The 27,342-nt window shown below is 38.4% G+C and overlaps 1 protein-coding gene across 1 annotated transcript in view; it reads right to left on the bottom strand.

Moving 5' to 3' along the window:
- The window catches only part of LOC306882493 (GDNF family receptor alpha-1-like), an 88,148-nt gene extending 64,929 nt beyond the window's left edge, over positions 1-23,219 (bottom strand). Inside the window, exons 1-3 of the mRNA XM_079437149.1 lie at positions 22,738-23,219; positions 21,891-22,193; positions 21,222-21,305 (exon numbers count right to left, since the gene is read on the bottom strand). Coding sequence (XP_079293275.1) covers positions 21,222-21,305; positions 21,891-22,193; positions 22,738-22,777 — 427 coding nt within the window. The 5' untranslated portion in view covers positions 22,778-23,219. The remainder of the gene's footprint in view (positions 1-21,221; positions 21,306-21,890; positions 22,194-22,737) is intronic.
- Between the last annotated feature and the right edge of the window lie 4,123 nt (positions 23,220-27,342).

Raw genomic sequence — 27,342 nt, forward strand, 5'->3', positions numbered from 1 at the left:
CTGATCATAGCCATGTTTGATCAATTTAGCCTTCTCAAATCATCACGACTTGCCTAGAATAAAGTCTATAGATATAACAATGTTTAAATGTTAAACCTAGATAAATGTGCGCTGTATCCAGTAGTTTGTGCGGAGAGTGGAAGCTAAAGCGCAGGACATGGAGGCACCAGCGCAATCAATTGCAATTTTTTCAATGGAAACAACTTACGCTGCAATTTTTGCTCATAAAGGTAAGAGTAATAATCATTCGGAACTGTAAAGGGTCTACTTTTATTTGTGTGCACTCACAATATCAACAAAACTTTTTATAAAATATATAAAATAATTTTATAAAATAAATAAAACAATGATGCGCCGTCTCGTCTTGAACAGGGGTGCTTCACAAAAATTAACCGAAAGTCAGCGAATAAATGCCTGATAACTATATCTATAGAAAGCTTTAAATTACTACTTAACAAAATAAATCTAATCGAAAACAAAAACTCTTTCATTATAATCCGTGAAGATGCACTTCTCTCTAAAGGCGCGTCTAATGAGGAGATGGCGAATCAGGATCAACATCTTCTTATTTGCGACACTGACACAGAAAATACTAGTTTATTAGTAAACAATTAAAATATCTCCTTACTATTTCCCCGACACACATTCATGGTAATTACGTTTGCTGGGGCTTTGCAGCAAGCTTCAGCCTATTGCGTGTATTTGAACGCAGAACTCTTCAGCTGCGCTGACGGCACTCTCTGCTGCTGCAGGACACTAAACACCGTCGAGCCGGTACGGTCTCGTGTTGTTTTCACCAGCACGCCAATTTTTTTCATCACTAATTGATGGATGTCTAAAATATAAAAATAAGGAGAAGCCTAAAACAGGCCAGAGGCCCGCCCCGCGTCTGAACTATGACATGAAAATTGGCCCGAAGCCCGGCCCTAGAGGTGTAAAAAAGTTGGGCCAGGGCCGAAATGCAGGGCTCTAGCGTTCCCCTCGGTAGAAATCATGCTTCCCCCTCGGGGGCCCTTAGAATCGTCCTAACCCCCCCCTTACGGCACCCCTGCTTGCGCATACAAGGAATTGTTTTAGTGTCATAAGCGTCCAGTTCACAGAGACACACAGACAATAAAAATAAGATGAGAATAAAAAATACACATATGTAAATATAAACAAACAAAAAATTGAAAAAGAAAAAAATTATTAAAACATAAATTATTGTATATACATTTGTGCAATAGATGATAGAATGGGATAGAATAGAAGGAGATACAGGGATGTATGGAGGTGGTAGGGATGGAGGTGGTAGTAAATAAATATAAGGTAATTGCACATTGTATTGCATAATTGGGGGGGGGGGGGGGCATTTAACTGTTCATAAGTTGAATTGCCTGGGGGAAGAAACTGTTCTTGTGCCTGGCTGTCCTCGTAATTGTGGCTCTGTAGCGCCGGCCAGATGGCAAAAGTTAAAAAAAGGGATGACTTGTATGTGAGGGATCCAGAGTGATTTTCTGAGCCCTTTTCCTCACTCTGGATGTATACAATTCTTGGAGGGTGGGCAGGGGGGCACCGATAATTCGTTCAGCAGTCCGAACCGTTCTCTGTAGTCTTCTGATCCCTGGTTTTGTAGCTGAGCCAAACCAGACAGTTATTGATGTGCACAGGACAGACTCAATGACGGCTGAGTAGAACTGTTTCAGCAGCTCCTGTGGCAGGTTAAACTTCCTGAGCTGGCGAAGGAAGTATAACCTTTGTTGGGCTTTTTTACAATGGAGTTGATGTGAGTGTCCCAATTCAGGTCCTGAGAGATGATGGATCCCAGGAACTTGAATGTCTCCACTGCAGTCACAGTGCTGTCTATGATGGTGAGTGGGGAGAGTGCAGGGGGGTTTCTTCTGAAGTCCCCTATCATCTCCACTGTTTTTAGCATGTTGAGCTCCAGGTTGTTTAGACTGCTCCAGACAGCCAGCTTTTAACCTCCTGTCTGTAGGCAGACTCATCACCGTTCTGGATGAGGCCGATGAGTGTGGTGTCATCTGCAAACTTCAGGAGCTTGACAGAGGGGTCTTTAGAGGTGCAGTCGTTGGAGTACAGGGAGAAGAGCAGTGGGGAGAGAACACAGCCCTAAGGGGCACCAGTGTTGGTGGAGCAGCTGTTTGACTTGAATTTCCCCAGTCTCACTAGTTGTTGCCTATCTGTCAGAAAGCTGGTGATCCATTGATAGATAGAGCTAGGGATAGCGAGCTGGGTTAGTGTAGGGATGATGGTGTTGAAGGCCGAACTAAGGTTCACAAACACCTGAATTGTCCAGGTGTTGCAGGATGTAAAGCAGTCCCATGTTGACTGCATCATCCACGGACCTGTTTGCTCAGTTAGCAAACTGCAGGGGGTCCAGTTAGGGTTCAGTGATGTCCTTCAGATAAGCCAGAACCAGTTTTTCAAATGACTTCATGACGACAGACGCTAGAGCCACAGGGCATTAAGTCCATTAGGTCCTTTTAGCCACTCTAATCTCCTTATTTAGCTTGATCCTGACCTGATTGTACAAGACTCTGTCATTTCTGTAGGCATCCTCTTTGGCCTGACGAAGGTGTCTGAGTTTTGCTGTAAACCATGGCTTATCATTGTTGAATGTTACATAAGTCCTGGTGGGAATGCATATATCCTTGCAGTAACTGATATATGAAGTTACAGTCTCTGTGAGCTTGTCCAGATTGGTGGCAGCAGCTTCAAAAACACTCCAATCAGTAAGGTCGAGACAGGCTTGTAAAACCCGCTCTGTCTCGTTGGTCCATCTCTTTACAGTCCTTACCACAGGTTTAGCAGATTTAAGTTTTTGCCTGTAGGTTGGTATAAGATGAACCAGGCAGTGATCAGAGAGCCCCAAAGCTGCCCGTGGAATAGAGTGATATGCATTCTTTATTGCTGTGTAACAGTGATCCAATATATTACTTTCTCTGGTGGGACATGTAACATGCTGTCTGTATTTTGGAAGTTCACGTGAGAGATTTTCTTGGTTAAAGTCCCCAAGAATGATTAAAACAGAGTCTGGGTGTTGTTGTTCTGTGTCTGTGATCAGATCAGCGAGTTTCTGTAGAGCTGAGCTCACATGCGCTTGCAGTGACATGTAAATAGTCACGAGAATAAACAAGCAAATCTCCCGCGGCGAATAGAAAGGCCTACCGTTGATGAAAAGCGTTTCTAGATCTGAACAGTACATCTTCTTTAACACGGTTACATCTGTACACCACCTTTCATTGATGTAAAAGCATGTCCCGCAGTCCCGCGATTTCCCCGTTGATACTGCGTCACCATCTGCTCTGATCAGCTGGAAGTTAGGCAGATGTAACGCGCTGTCTGGAATGGTGTCGTTCAGCCAGGTTTCCGTGAAACACAGAACAGCAGAGTTTGAAAAATCCTTATTTGTCAGGGAGAGCAGAAGGAGTTTGTCCGTTTTGTTGGGTAGAGAGCAGAGATTCGCCAGATGGATGCTAGGCAACGGCATTTGAAATCCGCGCTGTCTGAGCTTCACGAGCGCGCAGGCTTGCTTCCCCCGTCTGCGCATCCTGCGTTTGATCAGCATCGCCCCTGCGCCGACCACTATGTCCAGCAAAACATCAGAATAATCGAAAACTGGTAGGAGATTTTGTGGCGTGTTCTGCCGAATGTTCAGCAGTTCCTCCCTGGCAAATCTGATCGTGTTTGACAAACAAAAAACAGGAAAAAATAACAAAAACACCAAAACAACTGGATAGCGTAGCACCATGGCTGCCATGAGCGGCGCCATTTTTTTCACAATGTATATGGCTGCATTGGTAGTTCTTTGAAGAGTATTTAAAGGCACACTGACTTTTTATCATGCAAACAACTAAAGTACGTCACATCAGGCACTAAAATATCATACATTTTTTATCCAATAATAAAAGACAAAAACACTAGATTGCCTCTCTAATTACTGTTGAATTACTCGTGGGCTAGTCGACCACCGTGTTAAATATTAAATGGTTAGATTATCTGACCTATTTCTGTGTCTGTGCCCATACAATTACAATCTGAGAGAAGTTGATATACGTGTGTGTGTATTCCTGTATGCATCCATGTTTTCCTGAGGCGTTCCCTGCCACATACAGCATACTAATTCAAGTCTTCCATTCATATTCATTGTACAGAAAATTGCTATTCCAGACATAATCTGAATAATGCTTCCATATTCAAGCTCTCTTGTCACTGTTCTGTTGGTTTAATATTAAACTTACGACTTTACATTTCCATATATTCTTTTTTATAACCTTTTAAGTTCACAGTATGCCAATAACACACCCATCTTTCTAGCTTTTGAAAAGAGATCATACAATTTAAATCAGGGCTTGAGTTTTCCATTTGTTTTGAGTCAACAGGTAAAAGGCAGCCAGAGCCTCTTCAGATAACATTTATCTGTCATTTTTTGTTAAAATGACAACAGTGAGGATACAAATCAGTCTGCTGTGGCACTCAGAAAACAGCATCTGAGGTCAAGGGAATTGTTCAGTAGTACAAGAGGGAAATTGCCCCCCTCCGCAAGACACACAATATTGCAGGTGCTTAAATTATTCATGCTGTAGGAACGCTGGGGTCTCACTCAGAGCCAAAACTCCAGCTTCTTAATCTCCACTTTATATTCCATTTTATATTTTACAGCTTTGTTTACTCCGAAAAGGAGATAAAGAGCTCTTTTTTTCCAAAGGTATAGAGGTCTAGCTTTGTTCCTACTATTAAGAACAAAGAAAACAGTTGTGTGTAATTTTCATATATCACTATGCAACATTTTATATCAGTTGGCTTCGTCTTCCTGGCAAACAGGCATAAGAATTGCACGCATTTGGTTCTTGAGTAATTGTGACCCAAAGAATGCCAAATGAATGAATTACCAAAGGCTTGCACCACTACTCATTTCTAATAGTCAACTAGTTGTCCAGAAAAGTAATTGACGAGCTGTTGGTCATTGTTTACCTTATGTAAATGATTCACCATACGCCATTTAGCTTTCTTTGCTGTTTTTGGCAAGTTATGCTGATGGATGTAAAGGGTGTGAGCGGAGATGGAGAATGTCCGAGCAAGCACTCATATCTCCATCCAGACTCATGCTGCTTGTATTGAAAATAAAATGGCATGCAGAGCAAAATAGTCATGTAGTTTCTGTCAATGTTTGGGCAATACTTGATTTGTTTCAGGGGAGATACATATACAGTTTGTCTTGTATTTGAATTAACAAACCACATCAAGACCATCTCAGTTTACATTATTATAGCATGTTTAATGTATACAAAAAAAATTACATTTTGTTTAAACTTTTATGTTAAATTTCTGTTGAACCTCTGTGATCATGTTGTGACTTGCAGAGGACAGATAGACTAAAATATAGCCAGCATCTAACTAGCACTTGTTAGTGTGATTGAGTAGCTACTGTATTTGAATTCATATTTACATTTAAGACAATAAGCAGACATTATTATCCAGAGTGATGTACAAAAGTGCTTAAGCGCCAAATATGAAAACATTGTGACCAAACAGATGGCAGCACTACCTGTTTAGTTGAATGAGTTCATGGATACCCCATTGTGCCTTTTTATTGGTACATGTTTATTTTCAGTGATCAATAATGGTGTTCACTGCAAAATATATGTTTAGATTGCAGTTAAAAATAAGTAATGGAACTGAAATCTGTTATAAATAGTTGCATTAATGGTATTCAGTAGCAGTATTCAAGAACATTTTAAAATTATGCTCCCAAAGTCAGTGAAACTAAATGTTTTCATAGTATAAAAAAGCAAGCAAAAGAGTCTGCTCATCTTATTTGCAAGACCTTGCAAAATTTAAACAGTGTCTTTGCAAATATGCATTGGTTCATATTCATAATTCTTGTCTCAGTTCAACAGAACTCACTGTATCACATTTCTTTTAATCCGTTCACCTTCTTTTTCTATTCCCTCAGCCACCTACAGCAAAATGAGAACACAACCCCTTCTGACTGCAAATACCAGATATTACAAACCTCAAAATCATGGCACACAGTGGAGAATGCCTCACTTTGTTAATAGCATGCACGGTCATCCACTTACTCCGGTTGTTTTAAGTGTGTATTAGTGACGTATTTACCCAGAATAGCCCAGTTTGGGTGAGCCCTTCTGTTTCTACTGGGGTCTTGAGGTTCAAGTGGTCTTGACCTGCCCTGGGACCCTCTCCCTGTGGCCACGGTGATGGGACTGCTCCAGGGACCGCCATTAGTCCCTCCCTCTGCAAAGAGACTCACTATACTCAGTAACTTCCACTTACTCAAGTGAAAGTTATTTTAAAGGACGCCAACTGAGATTAGGAAGAACATATGGTGGGCTATATTAATTGGTTCTGTTAAATGGATTTAACAAAGGAAGAATAAGATAGTTGTTTTTCCAGATCTTCAGATGCTACTGTGATACATATGATCTTGTTAATGGAATGTTTCTGCTGTTGTAGTAATGAAAGTAATTTTTGCATTCAAAGTCAATCAATCACATTGCAGAGCAATTAACAGCACATCTGAAACAGACAATGCTCAGCTAAACACAAAGACGAAGAGCTGTACGTTGGGAGGCGAAGACACAAAAACAAGATTAAAGCCATATAATACAAAGCTGGAAAAAGCACAAAAGGATTTGACAACCAGGAATACCCAACAAAAAGAATATTGGAGCTAGTAAGACCAAAGGACCCAAAGACTGTGTACAACAACGGGAAGAAGATGCATTCACTGGCAAAGAAAAGGAGATGGCAAGTTTAAAACAGGGGGAATCAACATAAAGCAGAGGTGAGACAAAAGAGAATTATGGGAGTATAGTTCTAAACAAAATTAGAGCAAGCACAATACACTGTATGTACTTCCTTAATAAAATATACAGGATGTCAAAAGCAGTATCTCCAAATCTGCAGTGTTTACTTTACTTACTTACTTACTTTTGTCATTTAGCAGACGCTTTTGTCCAAAGCGACTTACAAATAAGAAAAAGTAACTAAAACTAAAAAGTTACAACTCTATAAATACTATCTACCCACATATTTAAGAAAATAAAGAAGTTAAATAAAATTGACACATGCATATAACAACATTTCAATAATAAACATATCAATGAAAAAATTAAATAAAAAGCGATACTACTATCCCTTGCCGGTGTCCTTGCCCGGTGGAGTCGCACGGTAGAGTCGATGGTCTCAGTTTATGAAACTGTATGTAAAAAAACAAAACAAAAAAAACTGTGCTATCCCATGAGGCCATGGAAGAGGAGTCAAATAGTGCAGAACAGTTATCTGGCTGCCTTTGTAAGTTACATGACAATGCCAACATGGCGAATGTATTATATTTGGGGGACAAAATAAAATAAAATATTTTTATTCAAGTCAAAACTGCAATTTAAAATCACTAAACTAACATAAATACATTAGGTTACACAAACAGAAATAAATGTAAAGGGATAAACTGCTCGGTCAGTATGATTTTTGATTTGATCAAAATATAGTAAAAACAGTAATATTGTGAAATATTATTACAATTTAAAATATATATTATAGATTTTAAAATGTAATTTATTCCTGTGATGGCAAAGCTGAATTTTGAGCAGCCATTACTCCAGTCTTCAGTGTCACATAAGGTAACAACTGAAGGATTTTACAATGTATGTTCGGATTTTTGGATGCAGTGCAATACAGACAACTACAGAAAGTCCAAGATACTTTTGAGTGCTGTTGAGATACTCGCTCCCATAAAGACCCATAGCAATCAGTTGCATGAGAACTGCAAAAATGAAATAAACCATATTAAAAAAACTACTGTACTTACTGTATTTATAAAAACTATCAAATATTTTTAACAAAATATATATAAATAGCAAATTGATTTTCTAGGAATTACAATTCAGCAATAATGATAATAAATTTACTCTGCAGTCTATAAAATATCGTGACTTGGATTGATGGTAAATTAATGATGTTGCTGTGATTGTGGGAGGCCTTTATTCTTGACTTTATATTTCTAGCATAAAAAAGGAGTGAAATGAGAGCACAACAGAGGATTTGAATGAGGGGGGTTGATAATTTGTAAGACTGGGACACAGCCAGGAACAGCTGGATACCAGGGCAGCTGTTTTTTCTTTATTATTATTTTATTTTTTTTGTAGGTCCTGAATGTTTGTGAAAAACAGCTGTGATTAGACGAACAGAGAGAATAAAACAGAGAGATGCTCTGAGAGGAAGTGCATAGCGTCAAGTCTGGTCCAATTGTAGGTCATGAAGCAAAGGCATGATTAGAAGAGTCGAAGGCATGCTGAGATGAAAATCATGTTTCTTTTCCCTCATGGCTTTCAACTTTCATTCATTTACAACTTTTCTCATCCTTTCTATCACTTGTTCTTTCATGCCCTGCCAGCCTCTCTTTTCCTTTCCCACCAATCGCTTGCCAAATCCTCTGTGAATCAGAGGTCTTGGAGAGATTGTGCTAGCCGATTCCTCATTATATTGAAAGGCTTTAAACTCTCTGCGACAGACGAAATTTTAAAGAGATTTCCAGCCAACATTTCTCAACTGTCTGGACAACACCACCAACACTGGGGTCCAAAAGTCAGAGACCACTAATGAAATGCTTCTAATTTGCTTTTTTTTTTTTGTACATTTAACACAGTTTTATTTATTATAAATTGCATTATCACGATAAAATTTTAATTGATTAGTGGGCACATTTTTATTCATTCACTTATTCATATTTTTTTACATAGAAGTCTAAAAAGGAGATTAATTAGTATGTCTTCAGTTTAAAGGTCATTGCACACTGAGTCCGAAATTTTCGCATTCGTTTTTCCATTTTTTCGTATTCCCCATCCTTTCCTATGAAAATGCATGCTACGGATGCGAAAACGCAGAAAATCGAACCTGATCCGAATTTTTTTTGATGGACAAAAGTTTCGGAGGCAGTGTGCAAACGTGATTGACACAACATGAGGTTGTATTTATTTTTTAACGTGCAAAAATTTTGGACTCAGTGTGCAATGACCTTAAGTGTTGGTGTAGTTGTACAACAGCTGTTTATAAATCCTTGAGTGATTTACAGGATTACTACTTCCTAAAAGTCCATTTAGTACTGTCTCCTGTGTACATCCCTCCCACCTGTTTAAAAACAGAGTAATCGTGTGGTTGCCCCATCTACCTGCTCCCTTACTGGCACTTTTTGCTGTGGTAATTGTGTAAATTTTGCATCTGTGGTGACTGGCCAAGGCTGGAGCTGGCACGGACATCACCCCTACTGATTACAGCTGTCAGCAGTGTCTATTAACGATGATGAATCACTCCCCTACTTCTCAATCCAATCATAGAGACCACAGCAGGCCTTAGATCTGGTCACCTCTGACTAAATGATTTTTGGACAGCGTGGGGCGGCACGCCAGAGCAGCCGGTCAACACTTTGTGTTAGATTACGCTCTTAGCCTGCAGGCTTCTGAGCTTTACATCTTCTAGCCTGCCCTTATAACTGTGGTACGTTACTCAAATGACAAAACAAAACACACACAAACACCACAAAATGTAGAGCTCTCTGTTTTTAGCGGCTCTTTGTATTTATACTAGCATGCAAAGACAACCACAGTAACTTCAGATGTTGTCATATCTGAATTTTGATTAAACTGGGTCTCTTAGAGTCTGATCTATAACCTATCACAGATAGGTTTGGCTCAGCTATGCTCAAATTAATAGAAACAACCTATCAAAATGTAATCAATTATTATTATTATTATTTTATTCTCTTGCTGTTTCAATGTTGGTGTAGTTACTGCATTTTGTCTTTGTAGGTCAGTAGACATTTATGTCATTGCAACCATATACACACATCAATGCTGTTACTGTTAGCTAAACACACTAAAAATAAAAATAATAAAAAATTGTTAATTGAAATTAAAGTGCAATAAAATGTAAATAATATTTATAAAAATATAATTATTATAATTTTTGTTTTATTTATTCATGTATTATAAAAATGTGATATTATAAAAAACATGAAAAACAAACAAACAAAAAAATGTATGCTTTGGCAACTAAGTGAAATAAAATAAGTTTAAATTGAAGTACTAAAATTACTAAACCTAAAACTGAAATAAAAAATAATTTAAAGATAAAAAACTATTAAAATTACAAAAAGTACATAAAATGATTACAAGATAAAATTAAACTTAGTATAATATTAATAAATATAATAAAATATAAATAATTCTAAAATAACACTGACACACACACACACACACGCACAGACATGCACAAACATATTTCACTTAAAATAACATTAGAAGAAAAACAATTTACAATGAAGTGAAATTAGTTTTTCATGCTGTTATCAGTGAGAGTATTTGATTTATCTATGCTGTGCCTCGGAGGAGAGCAAAACAACAGCATGAATAAATGATGAAAGTGAACAGGGGCTGCCATAACACTAAAAACTTCAACAAACTGCAAATCTGCAAAAACTTTTTGGTAGCACAGCTGAATATGCTGCCATAGCAATTACAGTTGCTAAAACACAGACATATGCAGTATCATATATTGGAGATGTACAACTTTTTAAAGGCTAAAATAAATAAAGAAAGCATTTAATTGCCAAAAATAATAAATGAAATTGCATGGGCAGAGTTGTTCCACCAGCATTCTGCTATCATCTCTCTTTTCATCGGTGTGGCCCTGCAGGTTAGAAGTCAAGGTCAGTGGGTATCAATCACTTTTCTCAGCTTTCCACTTTTCTCTCACCATCTCCCTCACCGTCAGGAGAATGTTTGACCCCCAGAAAGCAGAAAGACAGATGGTGGACTGGATGTGATGGGGTTATGTGATGAGCTCTATGCCACATAAAATCTAGTTGACATCATGCTGTACAGTCAGTCTGTTAACATTTCCCTCAAGAGCTCCTCAGTCCTCCATCAATGCTCTAAATGTTCTCAGCACGTCTCTACACTTCATCAATGGCATGTAGCCAATAACAAGCTTAGTGTTGACAGGGGTGAGCTGATCTCTTAAAGGGGAACGCTGTTAATCGAGATCAATGGCTTTCTATTAGTTTTGTTCCCCAGATCATACACTGGACATCATCTCGTGACCCAAAACAGTAAAGAATACTTCGTCACAAAATGTAACAAAAATATCCTTTAAAAATTGCATTGGATATTAATATTACCATGTGGTAAAAAAAAGAAAGAAAAGGAATTCATATTTTCTAATTGATGTAGATGCATTTCTCAGCTGCAAAAAACAATGAATTAAAAAAAAAAATATATAAAAAAAAATAATATTAGTACACAGGTTTTAGTACAAATCACAGCTATAGAGTATAATCTTAAAAGCAAAATCTTAAAATAAAAATAAAAAAAAATAAATAAATAATAATAATCCCTGAAACTGATGCCACTGATGAGATTTTGTCAGACTACTTGTATGGAACTACTTTGCATTTCACTTGAGTTTTAACATGTCCTATACTGTACTGCAACTGTATCCATCTAAACGGAAGAGCTAAGGCGACAGGAAAAAGAGAGAAACAAAAAAATCAATGGTTTCTTGTACTCACAGCTTCAAGTTTCTATTTTAACATGGCTCGCTATTGATTAGCTTTCATAGCTGAAGTCTCCCTGAGCAGCAGCTTGCTCCAGGAGGATAGAAGAGAGTTTAGCAGAACAAAACCCACAAAATAGAGAGAGGGGAGCTGGGAAATGATAGCCTGATGCTTCCTTGGCCTGTTTGATCCGCACTAACAGTCCCTGCTTAAACATGGTCAGCGTACAGTTGCCAACATGAAGGGCTTTTGTATTGCGTGATGGACTTTCCCAGAACAGCACCGCGGTGCACAGAGCTTTTATAGTGGGGAATGGAGGTTGACTTCGAAGGGTAAATCGATTAAGGAGAGCTTGCCAAGTGCTGTGCTCCCACTCCCGCTGAAATGAAAGGAGTTCCGGTGCTTTGTGTCAAGAGAGGCATCAAACACCTGTGCAACGGAGAGCAATGCTGGGTCGGCAGTGTGTGGAAAGTGAACAGCAGAACTGTGCAGAAGTGGCATGTCATTGTCGACATTAAATATTTGCTAATTAAAAACCCACGCTACATAATACTTGTACTATAATCTTACATTAATTATGTCCATATTCTGCTGTCATGGTGAGTTTACGGTGACCAGCGTACTCCGTGAAACAGTGTGTTCTCAGTCTGGAACTGATTAACCAAGCGCTGCTCCAGCACTAGCTAGGTGTTGACAGCTTCACAGCGTCATGTCAGTATAGTCATTTTCTGAAGTGTTGCACGGAAAATCTGGAAGGTCATACACTCACACTGCCTTAAGTTGACACCAAAGGGAAAGGGAATGCTAGAACCTTCTGCTAACCACAAAACATCAAAATTGCAAAGTAAACATACTAAATGTTGATAAATAGACAGACAGATAGATAGATGGGTTATACACAGATGGGATAGATAGATTTCATTCTGAGTGCTTTGTATTTCATATCTCCACAATGGCAACCAAACAGTTGTTACAACAAAAAGCACTCTAGAGAGGCCACGGAACAACAAATTTATAAAGCATCTCATCCTTATTCATAGCCATGCTTTCTGAAATTGTTTGATGTCCTGTTCTTTTTCTCATGGCTACCCCATCATTTAGGTAATTTCAGCCCAGCCAACTCAAGCAGCATAGCAGACTGGCTATTACACTTTGTGTCACATTCTCCCCCCGGCCCCATTTATTTCACAGGGCCAATGAACGCTAAATGACGATTGGCTGATATTGCCAAGGACTTTATCAACAAACTCCCAATTTTACACCATGCAGCTCCATGACAATAATGGCTTTTGTTTTCCAAACTTGTGCATTTTTATTTCCCCTCACAACAAGATTAAATTACTACTGCCAAGGCCAAGTTCAGATATTCTGCAACAGAACATGGTAGAAACAGATACTGCTGAGATACAAAAAGAAAGTGTTTCAGCACAGGAGAGTAAAGGGTGCTCTGAGTATTCAGGCGCTGAGTTTCTCTCCGTTATCCTCCTGTGTAAAGCCTAATGATGTGGAGGTAATGCAAAGTCAACTCAGATCAGAGGACAAGAGAGGGCCAAATAAGTGTGAATAAACTAGCTGTGAAACGTGATGCTTTCCTCACTACTTTAAGCGTACTATCTCCTACTTAGTAATTCCCTCTATTTACAACCTTTCCTTGCAGTTTTGTATTATAGTGAGAAATCACAGTATAATCACACCTAAAACCTGCTACCACTATTGAAAAGACCAGCATTTTTGAAAGCCAGTGTTCTGGTGTCCCCTCCAGACTTTTTAAAGGGATAGTTCACCCAAAAGAAAATTCTGTCATCATTTACTCAGCCTTCTTGATCTAAACCTGTATGATTTTATTTCTGTAGAACATAAAAGAAAATATTTTGAAGAATGTTGTTAACCAGATGCTACAAGATGGCGCCGCTGATGGCAGCTATTGTGCGTTGCTCTCCAGTGTTTGTACTGTTTTTGTTTGTTTTTCCTGTTTTTTGTTTTTCAAATACGATCAGTTTTACCAAGGATGACTTGCTGAACATTCGGCAGAACACACCACTAAATCTTTTACCGGATTTGGATTTTTCGGACGTTTTGCTGGACATTGAGGTTGGCGGAGCCGTAGCTCTGGTCAAACGCTACAGGAGGCGCAGGCGGGGGAAGAGAGCTGGCGCGCTTGTGAAGCTCAGACAGCGTGGATTTCGAACGCCGTTGCCTAGCATCCATCTGGTGAATCTCCGCTCTCTACCCAACAAAACGGACGAACTCCTTCTGCTCTCCCGGACAAACAAGGATTTTTCTAACTCTGCTGCTCTGTGTTTCACGGAAACCTGACTAAATGGCGACATACCAGACAGCGCGATTCATCTGCCTAATTTCACGCTGATCAGAGCAGATCGCGACACAGAATCAACGGGGAAATCGTGTGGTGGCGGGACATGCTTTTACATCAATGAGAGGTGGTGTACAGATGTAACTGTGTTAAAGAAGATGTGCTGTTCAGATCTAGATACGCTCTTCATTAACTGCAATCCGCTCTATTCGCCGCCGGGAGTTCTGCTCGTTCATTCTTGTGAGTATTTACATTCCACCGCAAGCGCACATGAGCACAGCTTTACAGAAACTCGCTGATCTGATCACAGAGAGTGAGAAACAACACCCGGACTCTGTTTTAATCATTCTTGGGGACTTTACTAAAGCAAATCTCTCCCGCGAACTGTCAAAATACAGACAGCACATCACATGTCCCACCAGAGACAGTAATATATTGGATCACTGTTACACAGCAATAAAGGATGCATATCACTCGGTTCCACGAGCAGCTTTAGGACTCTCTGATCACTGTTTGGTTCATCTTATTCCGACCTACAGGCAGAAACTTAAATCTGCAAAGCCTGTATTAAGATCTGTTAAAAGATGGACTAATGAAACAGAGCGGGACTTACAAGCCTGTTTCTCTCTCACTGATTGGTCTGTTTTTGAAGCCGCTGCCATCGATATGGACGAGCTCACAGAGACTGTAACATCTAAGGGGGATAAAGTCTTGTACAAACAGGCCAAATACACACTGGAAAAGGAGATCAGAGTGGCAAAGAGGAATTATTCTTCAGAAAGAACAAAAGAAGGAAAGTACCAGGCCCAGACGGTGTCTCACCAGCCTGTCTGAAATCCTGTGCTGATCAGCTGGCCCCCATCTTCACACAGATCTTCAACAGATCACTGGAGCTGTGTGAAGTCCCCTCATGCTTCAAATGCTCCACCATCATCCCCGTCCCAAAGAAACCCAAAATTACTGGACTTAATGACTACAGACCTGTGGCTCTAACATCTGTAGCCATGAAATCATTTGAAAGACTGGTTTTGGCTTATCTGAAGGATATCACTGGTCCCTTACTGGACCCCCTGCAGTTTGCCTACAGAGCAAACAGGTCTGTGGATGATGCAGTCAACGTGGGACTGCACTTCATCCTGAAGCATCTGGACAGACTAGGGACTTATGTGAGGATCCTGTTTTTGGACTTCAGCTCCGCTTTTAACACCATCATCACGGACACTCTTCGGAATGGACTAACCCAGCTCTCCGTCCCCACCTCTGTCTGTCAGTGGATCAACAGCTTCCTGACGGACAGACAGCAGTTAGTAGGGCTTGGTGGATTCACATCTGGCACTCGTGCCGTCGGCGCTGGAGCTCCTCGGGGCTGCGTGCTCTCCCCACTGCTCTTCTCCCTCTGCACCAATGACTGCACCTCTAAAGTCCCCTCTGTCAAGCTCCTGAAGTTTGCAGACGACACTACACTGATCGGCCTCATCCAGGACGGTGACGAGTCTGCTTACCAGAGGTGGGGACAAGTCACACATGGTCAAGTCCAAGCAAGTCTCAAGTCTTAACCATCAAGTCTCGAGTCAAGTCTCAAGTCACAGTTCAGACAAATCAAGCAAGTCAAGTCAAGTCAAGGGTTCACCCTAAGCAAGTCAAGTCGAGTCGTGATAAGTTTCAAGTCAAGTCAAGTCACAATAAATAGAGGTTAATTTTTTCGTTACATATTTATTTTTGCACAGAAAAGATTAACTTGTATACATATATTATGTATCTTATTCATTATACATTTGCTATACATGAATTATATGCATATGTGTGCTACATTAATATCTGGAAATAAAATTGTGTTGCTTACACAAAACTTTTAAAATCCAATCTAAGATGTATAATCCAATCTGTCTATTTCAGTTTAATTGAAACTGTCTAAAATGTGTTGCATTTACAGAAAATAAGGTTTGCCAAGATGTTAGCACTAAGCTATATATATAGGCGTATATATATATATATATATATATATATATATATATATATATATATATATATATATATATTTTTTTTTTTTTTATATGAAGGCCGTAAAACATGCGCTGTCCATTATAGGGCATCGTATAGGTAATTTATCCACTCTTTTACATCTAGTGATGGGAATCTCAGATCATTTTACTGACGCGCATCTTTGAATCTCGTTAATCAAAATGAACGGATCTTTTTTCGAGTCATTTAGTTCATTTCAGCAGAATATGTATGTTAATAGCCCATTCACGAAGAAGTTATGACGCTTAATCGTCATCTCTGCGATGGACACGTAATATACACGTTTCATACTGATTATATAATCCGAGAATATTTGTTTTCTATTTGAACTGGTTCATTATAAAAACATTTCACGTTCTATATATTTATCATGTTTGGTTTATTTTCATTATTTTACAGTGCACAACATTTTGTTGTTATTGTGAGTGTACACACACACACACACACACAAAGTAGACACTTAACAGATTCGAACGATGTAATTATTCTTGTCTTTATGTTCAAAAAAAAACTTTTTAAGTGCAAGTGATCACACCAGCGCCTCCATGTTAGCCTGTCATGCAGTATAAGCGCACTGCTATTCAGCTTCCACACGCAGTCCACACAAACACTTGAAAATGCGCACATTTAATATTGAATTATAGCCTACGTTACATGCCCGCTCATTTTAAGATGCCCCTCAACATTAAAATTCAGGCTACGCCACTGTTATAGTCAAATTCCCCACATCTACAAGACGTATCAATGATGATAATGATCACATCTAATAAGAAAAAATAAAACATAACATGCAACCAAGGCCAAATTATGACAAACATAAATTATTAATTCATTAGATTAATCGTTAGGCTACTGACTAAAAAGAAATGACTTTCCTTGTGGTTCTTGAAATGTCGGATAAAATTTGACGTTGTGGTTGTCGTGTCGGATATTATTGCGTTGCATACTCTGCATCTGGCAAATCTTTTTTTATTGGCACGGTACAGTTCAAAGTCCTTATAGCCAAACGAGACTATTTGTGGAGCTTGACTACTGTTTGGCGCAGTTTCAATTGTGCAGCGTTAAAGGCACAGACGCTGATTGGTGCTGACGTCACTATTTATTTTTTAAAACGAATTTTATTGCTGTTTGTTTATTATAAATTCAAGTCATTGTCGAGTCTTCCACTTCAAGTCAAGTCAAGTCTCAAGTCAAGTCTCAAGTCACTTGCTCTCAAGTCAAAGTGAAGTCAAGTCATTTTCATACTTTAATCAAGCAAGTCGCAAGTCCTGCAAATTGTGACTCGAGTCAGACTCGAGTCAAGTCATGTGACTCGAGTCCCCCACCTCTGCTGCTTACAGACAGGAGGTTAAGGAGCTGGCTGTCTGGTGCAGTCTTAACAACCTGGAGCTTAATATGCTCGAAACTGTGGAGATGATCATGGACTTCAGAAGAGCCCCAACCCCCCCGCTTGCCATCGTGAACACGATCTCTCAGGATCTGAAGTGGGATATTCACATAGACTCCACTGTCAGAAAGGCCCAGCAGAGTTTGTGCTTCCTTCGCCAGCTGAGGGGGTTCAATCTGCCACGGGAGCTGCTGGGGCAGTTCTACCCTGCCATCATTGAATCCATCCTCTGCACTTCAATGACTGTCTGGTTCGGCTCGGCTGCCAAGTCTGACCTCAGAAGACTACGGAGGGTGGTCCGGACTGCTGAGCGAATCATTGGTGCGGCCCTCCCCACTCTCCAAGAACTGTACTTATCCAGAGTGAGCAAAAGGGCTGGTAAAATCACTCTGGACCCCTCACATCCAGCACATTCCCTCTTTGAACTGTTACCGTCTGGTCGACAGCCCAGAACGACCAGACACAGGAACAGTTTCTTCCCTCAGGCAATCCATCTCATGAACACTCAACAATAAACATGGAACACAATAAACATGTCCCTTTAAATATAGTCTAAACGGCAAAACTTGGAAAAAGAAAAATGCAAAAATACCCGAAAACTTCATTCAGGCCAGGTGAACGGGATCTCAGTCAACTCTGCATCTAAACAGTTTACATTTCCCTGTCCTCACCTATTTGTTGACATTTCAGGCTATTTCGTAGCAAGACATCTGCATTTATGAGCAGAGGGAGACACACCTGCAAACTCAATCCATCTGAAGCTGCTCTACTATAGAAACTATAGAAACTTTGACCCCTGCATCACCCCTATCATTGGGTTTGTTTTATTGGCACTGAGGCATATGAGGGCACCTCAGGCAAATAAGGGGCAGTAGTCCCCTAGAGAGTGGAAGCCCTGCAGCATTCAATAAGCCATTTAATCGAGTGGAGAGCAGACAGAGTACAGGTCAATACAGGTAAAACCAGCAGGATACTCAGCAGGAAAACAGACAGGGGGAGAGGTAGTTGTATGTTTCTCACAGGCACACAACTATGCTCAACAGCACAATAGAGCACAGCTGTGTTTTATACATTTTGTGTCTGGCTGTTTTAGCTTATATTTTAAAATATGCTGTCAGTGATATCATGAACAATATATAATTTTACTTCTTTTAAGTGTGAGATTTCACAAACAAATGGCTGTTCAAAAATGTAATGATGGTAAAAAGTGCAAACTTGTTCCATTTCTGAGATTTATAGCTCTAAATATGATTATCTAAGCTGACAAATTAATTATGTAACATTCAGCTAACAAATTCAAAATCACTCCTCCTAAACTACAGTATCAATATAAAATATAAAATATTATGTTGGGTATTAGGTATTGGAATTTATATTCAAAGGTCCTCTAAGTTCAATTACTGGCCAGACAAATTAAAGATGCAGTTCTGAAAGTGCACAAAATTATCATAACTACAGTATATTGCTGATACATTTAGACTTCCTTGTTGTTACCATATTTCCACCACATTAAAACAAACACATAATGTAAATCAGCCCAAACAAATTAAACATGTAAATTAAATGAAAACAAAAGTTCATCTTTAATCTTCTAACTGTTAAGAATGAAGTGATAATAACTCTGTGACCTACTACTCCCAGACACCAAGACTGTAGTCTGCTTTGTCTCAGTGTCTGTGGCATAAACCCCCATGTAGGTAGGGAACTGATTCTCCGCTTGGCCTGCTCTTAGCCGTGGAACTCAGCCATCAATCAATGTAAAAAGCTTTCCAACAGGGAATAAGGAGCACCCTCAGATTTAGAGCACTCTACCATAACTGTCTGTACTCACAGCCACAAAGAGAGAGACTGTGAGGGAAAAGTAGCAAGGTACATGTTATTTTAATTACTATGGTGTTTACCACCTTATTCCGGTTCCCTAAGGGAAGCTCTACCCATGCTTTGTGGTTCTTCGCTTTCATTATTTTGATTGACATGACTTACCAGTGACATTGCATTTGGAAGGTTTAAATTTCCTCTCAAGTTTAAGTTTTTTTTTTTTTTTTTTTTTTACTACAATCTGTAACAGCTGGGAGTCAGTCGTTAACATACTTTCACACAGTAACCATTATCTATAAATAAATGTTGCAAAAATATTAAGTTATTATTTAAAAATTATGTATTAATAAAATATATATATATATATATATATATATAATTTTTTTTTAAGCATTTCAGAAATATTTCAATGCAAGTTGTTAATTAAATTAAGTGTTCTTCTGCCTTTACCCTCTCTCAGTCTAATAAATGTTGCAAAAATATTAAGTTATTATTTAAAAATTATTTATTAATAAAATATTTATTAGTACATATTTATTAATATAAAATTTGATTTTATATATATATATATATTTTTTTTTTAAGCATTTCAGAAATATTTAAATGCAAGTTGTTAATTAAATTAAGTGTTCTTCTGCCTTTACCCTCTCTCAGTCTAATGTTAAGAAAATCAGTTGCTGCAGAAAATGAAAACTTTCAATTTGACTTCATCTGGTGCTGTTAAACCTTTGCTGCCTGTCACCATCTGTTGTGCACACCTTTGACAGCGCATCTCCACTCTTTTTTTATTGGCAGCGGCTATTTGAACTAAGTGTAAATAGCGATAGACGCTATTTACACTAAGTGCAAATAGCAATAGATGCTATTTACACCAAGTGCAAATAGCATATTTTTTTAGTGACAGATGCTATTTACACTAAGTGCAAATAGCGATGGATTCTATTTACACCAAGTGAAAATAGCAGTATTTTTTAACGATATGCTATTTACACTAAGTGCAAATAGCTATAGATTCTATTTACACTATGTTAAAATAGCAAGATTTTCTGCTATTTATACTACTTATTGCAAATAGTGGCAATTATCTGCACCTCAGTATTGTAGTACAATATAAAACAGTACACAATAATAACGTACTGAGTGTAAATTATAATTTGAATTCAAATTATTAAATGGATAACACCTTATTGGGACAATAAAGCCCTTCCTACACCTACCCTAACCCTAACCCTACCCGATACTTTATTTTCAACTTTTTGATTACTTCCTTCATTTTTATTGAAAATAAATGCCTTTCTGATGCGATATGAGATTTGAAAAGGGAGAAAAAAATGTTTGGCAAAAGGTGGGCTCGAACTCGGGTCGATCGCGTCAAAAAGCATGCACCTTACCATCTACGCCACTGAAACTGATGTCAAACTAACTTCTTTTTTTATTGTTGACTAACCCAATCATACGTTAGTGGGCGAGTTAGTGTAAATAGCCTTTGCCAACAAGATGGGCTATTTGCACTTAGTGTAAATAGACACTCCGTTTTTTATTAGGGCCCTCTCAATGCTGAAGTAGGGAACAACATTGCCATCTAGAGGATGACCCAAGCCAGCATCCAGCATCTCAGGCCAGATTCACACAACCTCTGCAACCCTCACAAACATTTTGCCTTAGTAACCCAAGGTACATTTAAAAAGTAACATTGCAACCCCTCCTCCAAATAAAACACATTCAAATGCTACTGTCACATCAGCAAAACCTCGCATCGGCTGCATCCCCGGACCAAACTATTGCATTGCCCCTGGAGTTGGCTGAAGTGTACAGCATATATAATGGTTCACTGAGCACTAACCATGAACATTCAGAACTATATCTCCCCATGCAAGATCCAGAGGATCATAGACCAGAAGATTGCATGCATCCACAAGGGCATATAGAGGAAAAAGAGGGAGGAAAATGAGGGAGGAAAACAAGGACATTGGAGAAAATACCATTCCCACTGGTTAAACTACACCAAATCAAATTATTTTTCCACATAGCAATAAAACCAACAGTTTTTATTTGATCCACTTGTTGTTAAAACAAATTAAGCAGATTAAAAAAGCACATCCTACCTGAATAGATGGGAGCAAGTCGAAATATATCAGAAAGCCGGCTGTTCACAGGCTCATATGGAGAATCCTCAAGTAAATCATTCCCTGTAATATTAACAAAGAACATGTGGCTAAATACCAATAATTAAATTCTACATCAATTATGAAATCTTAAGTGCATCGTAAATGTCATTATTACATGTGAGGGTCAAACTAAGAAGCTGTAAACTCTACTTTGTGTTAGTTGCTATTTGGGTCATTGATTCATGGGACGGATTTACATTTCCAGAGCCAGTTTCTGGTTGATTAGCTATACTGGTCATTTGAGCCACCCTCCAGCACACACACACACACGCACACACGCGCGCACACACACACACACACACACACACACACATATATACACACACACACACACACACACTAACATAAATCATCAGATGACCTCACACTCCATAAACTTTAATGGACACACTCCAGAGAGGCATTTGAAGACTTTACAATGACCCTATCTGATAACAGAACCCAGAAAAGCAAATTCCCTGGCTTAGTATTATTGGTTGCTAAGTATTAAAAATAAACAATGTCAGAAAAAAAAATGATTATAACTTTATACTGCAATTTGTAGCTAAATATTGTCACAGCTTCATATGTTTACAGTGCACTATAGAAGAAGGCAAGTCCGCGCACCCTGTAAATGCTGATAGATCCCCCAGTAGATGCGCAGGCAGTTCTTTTCTTTCTTCATGCCTCTTTTACAGCGGCAGTTATACAAAGGGCTCTGCTTTAAAGCGTCCAACGCAAGCCGGCATTCATCCTTCGCCTCCACTCCAGTCACCATACTGAAGTTGGTCTCCCTCCCCGCCACGCACTGCCTCATAGTTCGATACTTTGTGCTGCATCCCGGCTCCTTCAAACACAGCTCATTCGCCTTCACACAGTCCAGCCGGTTTGAACTCGTAAAGTAAGACTCCTCGGCAGATAACAGCACATCTATGGAGGACGACAATAGAAATAATCATATCACGGATAGGATCGAGTTTTATTGAAATGCCTCAACAACTAGGCTACTCGAGACTGTTACAAAAGACATAATAATAATAATAATAATTATTATTTTATTATTATTATTATTAAAATTTCATTACTTATCACTTATTTTATTTTTGTTCTTTATGTTTTTGTGTATGAAACATTTCTCGAGTTGATATTGTTCATGATTATAAGGATTTAATAAACTTAAGGTGCTTTAGAGATTAAGAAGAGTTAAGCAGACTTAAGTGGAAAGTAAAACAGAACTGGTCCTCAAAAGCTAAAATATGCCATAGTTATGAGACAATTGTCACATCATATTGGCAGAATATATTTATTAATTGGACAGAATCAAAAAGACTACAATATGATAAACTCTTTTTCTTGTGATGACATCTGAGTTTTAATCTTAAATACAATAGGCTACTGCGTGTCTGTGTACTAATCGATTGCTATATCTTTTACCAATCAATCACTGAATATGTACAATCGCATTCAAACTCACCCAACAGCGGTAAAACGATGTAAATCGCGGCGAAAATCATTGCGCTTTTTATCCGTGGGTAAATTGGCTCTAACACGCAATTTATTGCTTTGACGATGAACAGAATAATCCTTTCTCATTCAGAAACATCTTTGGTCACAATGTACATCCAGAGTAGGCTATAGCCTATAAGAAAAAAATGTTCCGTAACCTGGTCCAAAACTGTCACTAACGATATGGAATGGTTTCTTGGATTAAGACTCATAGACAACGTAACAAAAAGAAAATGTGTCGCAAGGCAGCAGAATAAAACTCCAGCTCTCAAGATGTGCTCGTGCGATTGAGCGCGCGACAGCAGTGAAGCATTCAGTTGCGCTGTAACCCAAACCAAAAACCACACGCGACTCAGTGCACGCTCAGCGCTTCTGCGTGAAGCACGGCAACAGTTTTGCCACTCCAAAACTTATCGTGTTTTGTTTCATGCATGAAGATCACATTTAGGTGACATCATCATGAAGACCGTCCCTTGGCAGTAGCAATTTATCAAACAAGCAAAGACATTTTCTCATTAAATAAAAATAGGCTAAATATACAAAATAAATAGCCTATGCAGATTTAAGAACGTTAAAATACTTATTTTTCTTTTTTTTTCTTTAACTGAATGACAATATTTGAATAGTTGCTATGTTATGTCTTTTATTCTCAAATAAAGTTTTGGTGCGATCTAGTTTCTTGCTTATTGAAAGACTGGTGGAGGTCGCCATCTGTTGGTACGTATATGCATCTTACTAATGAAACTAGACCAGTGGTTCTCAACCTTAGCAACTATAAGGCTATGATTTTTATCCTCTGCCTATCCAGAAAAGGTGCCCGTTTTTGTACTTTTTAATAAACACAAATCAGAGTCATTAGCTATAGCTAACTAAAAAAACAAAAAAACAAACAAAAAATATTAAAATAATAATAACAACAACAATTAGCTAGGCTACTTAAAATAAACACTAACTAAAATAAAACACATTATTTGTTTAGTTAACTGTAATAGTAACTAATGTAATAGTTAATGCTAACAAAATAAAAATAACGTTCCAAATGTGGAATTTATCACTGTGGAAAACACTACTACTCTGCTCTAGCCTGTAGCTGAACATGAGTGACTGTCTCTGAAGAGTGAAAAAGCACACAGAAGTTGACATATATTTTAGATCCACTAAAAATTGATGAGGGGGAAACTGAAAGTTTGTTTGCCAATTAGGTTAAACACTGAATTGAATAATTGTTTAATGTTTGGGTTATCAGAGGTGAGTGTAAAGTTCCTGATTTTTCTCCAAATTAAGAAATATGACATGTTGAGTCCTGTTCACAGTGACAGTGTTCTTAAAACATAGTCTACACTAAAGGTGCTTCACGATGTCATAGAAAGGTTCTTCAGATGTTAAAGGTTCGTTATGGAACCATTTACACAAAAAGGTTATTCTGTTTCATAAAAGGTTCTTTGTGGCTAAAGAAGGTTCTTTGGATAATAAAAAGGTAAGAAAGAGATGGTTCTTTATAGAACCTTTGACTGAATGGTTCTTTGTGGAACCAAAAATTATTATTCTATGGCAGTGGTCGACAACAGGCGGCCCACCAGCAATAATATCTGGCCCGCGCCCACAGCCAGATTATTTTGATAGCGGCTGGTTCTGAAATAGATCTGTCATGACAGCAACAGTTAGCCTACTCACAACCAGAGTAGGCTTTGTGAGCGGAGCGTGAGTGGAGTGGTGTGATTTTGAATGGAGCGAGGAGCGGATATTTTAAAAGTCGGAGTGGCGTGGTTTTCACTCGCTCCAAGAGCTCTCCATCACCGCTCCATCACGAGTACATTCATGCCAATGACCCGGCCGTAATATAACTGCATATTTAGCAAGAATTCACAAGTTTAAAATATTTAGCTAGCTTGATAGAGAAGGATCACTCAAATCAGAAAGAATGTGAATGACGGCAATGGACATGAGCAGAAAGTGATAATAGTTCTCAAGGAATTTGTTTGTTCCTTCTAGATACTGAATATTTTGAGCTGAAAGCATGATTTAAACAACTACTACAACACTTATTCACACGCAATCGCTCTCTCAATAATGCATTCAAACAAATGTAATCTTTCATCTGTATCCGATTTCGAATGAGCAGAAATCTGTAAGAAATCCATCGATCCGTGGGTAAAATAACTGACGAAAAAAATAAATAAAATTGCACTGCATAAAGCAGAAATTATGCCTTTTAATGCTGAGGTTGTCAGCATTGTAATTAGCTTGTAATGTGGTAGGAAAAAAAGTTTGCACACTAGTGTTCCAATAAGCCATGTTGAAACAATATTTTATTTTTTAATATAGGCCTATGAACAGAACTGTGATACTGAAATACTTTAGCCGCGGAGCGAAGGCAGAGCTCTGTGATTTCAGTGAGCTCAGAGTGGAGAAGGAGCGGGAAATGGTGAAACCAGAGCGGAGCCCGGAGCACGGAGGGGAAATTGTTGACGCTCCACTCCGCTCACATAGCCTACTCTGCCTGTCACCGCCACACAAATGTGGCATTTTGTTAATGACTGTCCTACCACAGGATTTAACACAGCTCACAGTTACAAAAGACACTGTAATAATAGTATGTCACAGGCAATTCTAGTTGCATTTTTCATCAATGAATTTCTTAAATTATCCTTTGACTATGCTCTGGCCCACCATCTAGTTGCATTTTTCATCAATTAATTTCTTAAATTATCCTTTGACTATGTTCTGGCCCACCATCTAGTGGCAAAATTTTTTTTGGCTCGATGCCAAACTTACTTGCCGACCCCTGTTTCATGGCATTGCTGTGAAGAACCTTTTCTGCAAAAACAGAGCTGTTAAAATCTTCAAGGACCCAAATCACCCTGCTAACCGACTATTCACTTTGCTTCCATCTGGTAAGCGCTTCCGTAGCCTGATGGCAAAAACTGAGAGACTTAGGAGGAGCTTCTTCCCCCAGGCCATCAGGCTCCTAAACTCTAACTCTGTGTCATAACATCACTTGACTCCATGTAAATATCACCATATCAATAAGCTATTCATAATTTTTCTCCATGTAAATATCATATATCAATAAGCTATTCATAATTTTTCTCCATGTAAATATCATATATCAATAAGCTATTCATAATTTTTCTCTACCTCATATTGCTGCTATTCAAACACCCTGTACAACTTTTTGCACATTATTTTTGCACATTCCTCTTAGTACTATTTAAGTCAACAACATACTGACCTGCACATTTATATTTATATTTTTTATCTTATCTTATTTTATTTTATTTTATTTTATTCTTTTATTTTATTTTATGTTTTGTACTTCTCCTCTTAATATTTGTATTCTATATAATTGCACTGTCCTTGGAGCGGACCTGACCTACATTTCACTGCTGGTTATACCCTGTATAATTGTGTATGTGACAAATAAAAACTCTTGAATCTTGAATCAAGCACCTTTATTTTTAAGAGTGTAAGTGTTAACAGATTTAGTATTTTAATTATTATTTAAACATCATTTGTTAAAAAAAAAAGAGGACATCACTTCCCAGCTGAGAAGCAGTGGATTATACTTGTGTTGAGGACAGGCTGGTGGATTACATTCTACTTACTCTGTCCTATTAATGCTTTTTACAATTTAATGGCTTTATAGTTAACTATGGTTAAATATAAATCCATTTCTCCTTATCAATGAGATTAACTTTTACATGAGAAAAAAAATCGAAAGTTTTGACATTTATCCTTATGTCCATAGATAATTAAGGATCAATTATTCTGAACAAATCTATTGACAACTGTTCAATCAAGCATCATGCTTCTCGTCTGGTTTAAATGCATTTCTCAATTAACCTGAGTTCATTTCATTCTTATAACCGTAAGTGGAGAACTGGGTTTCTACAGGCCATCGGTGACAAGCAGGGTTCAAGATCATTTGAAATATTCCCCTCACCTCATCGCTCTTTCTCTCTCTCTCTCTCTCAATGGGAATTATCTGAATTGTAATAACTAAATCGATTTGTACCAGGCCTGGCTCCAGCTCTAAGATTTAAGGTGGACAGTTGGTGTGGTGCGTGTTGAATTGTTTCTTGGATGGGCCATGGCCTGATTTGCACTGTATCATACAATAAATGAAACTGTTCTGATTTAAGAGTTTAATTGTTGAAGAAAAAGTCTGAAAAACACAAAACTCATTTTGCAAATGAATGCCAAAATGATATAGTCACCATCATATAAACTAGAACACTTTAATGTGCTGCATGGCACCAAATCAAGACCATTCTTTCCAGCAGTGTCTGGGAAACTGGATAATGTAAAGAATGACGTGACAAATACTGCTGGACCAAATGGCACCAAATTAAAGTTATTGATTGCTGACTGTGCTTACAACCACCAAACAATAGGGAGACTGACAGTTTAAATTGCACTTCAAAGTAGGCTGGAGATGAATGAAACCGTTAGTTTAGGAGGCCAAATGAGTGAGCTATCTCATGGGCTTACACATTTCTCACAGGTGGTGTGTCTAGGTGCGCCTCTGCCAGTGGATCAACGGTGGGTAGGTACTGCAAGGCTATATATCAGA

This window comes from Barbus barbus (assembly GCF_936440315.1).
Source record: "Barbus barbus genome assembly, chromosome: 16".
Lineage (NCBI taxonomy): Eukaryota > Metazoa > Chordata > Actinopteri > Cypriniformes > Cyprinidae > Barbus > Barbus barbus.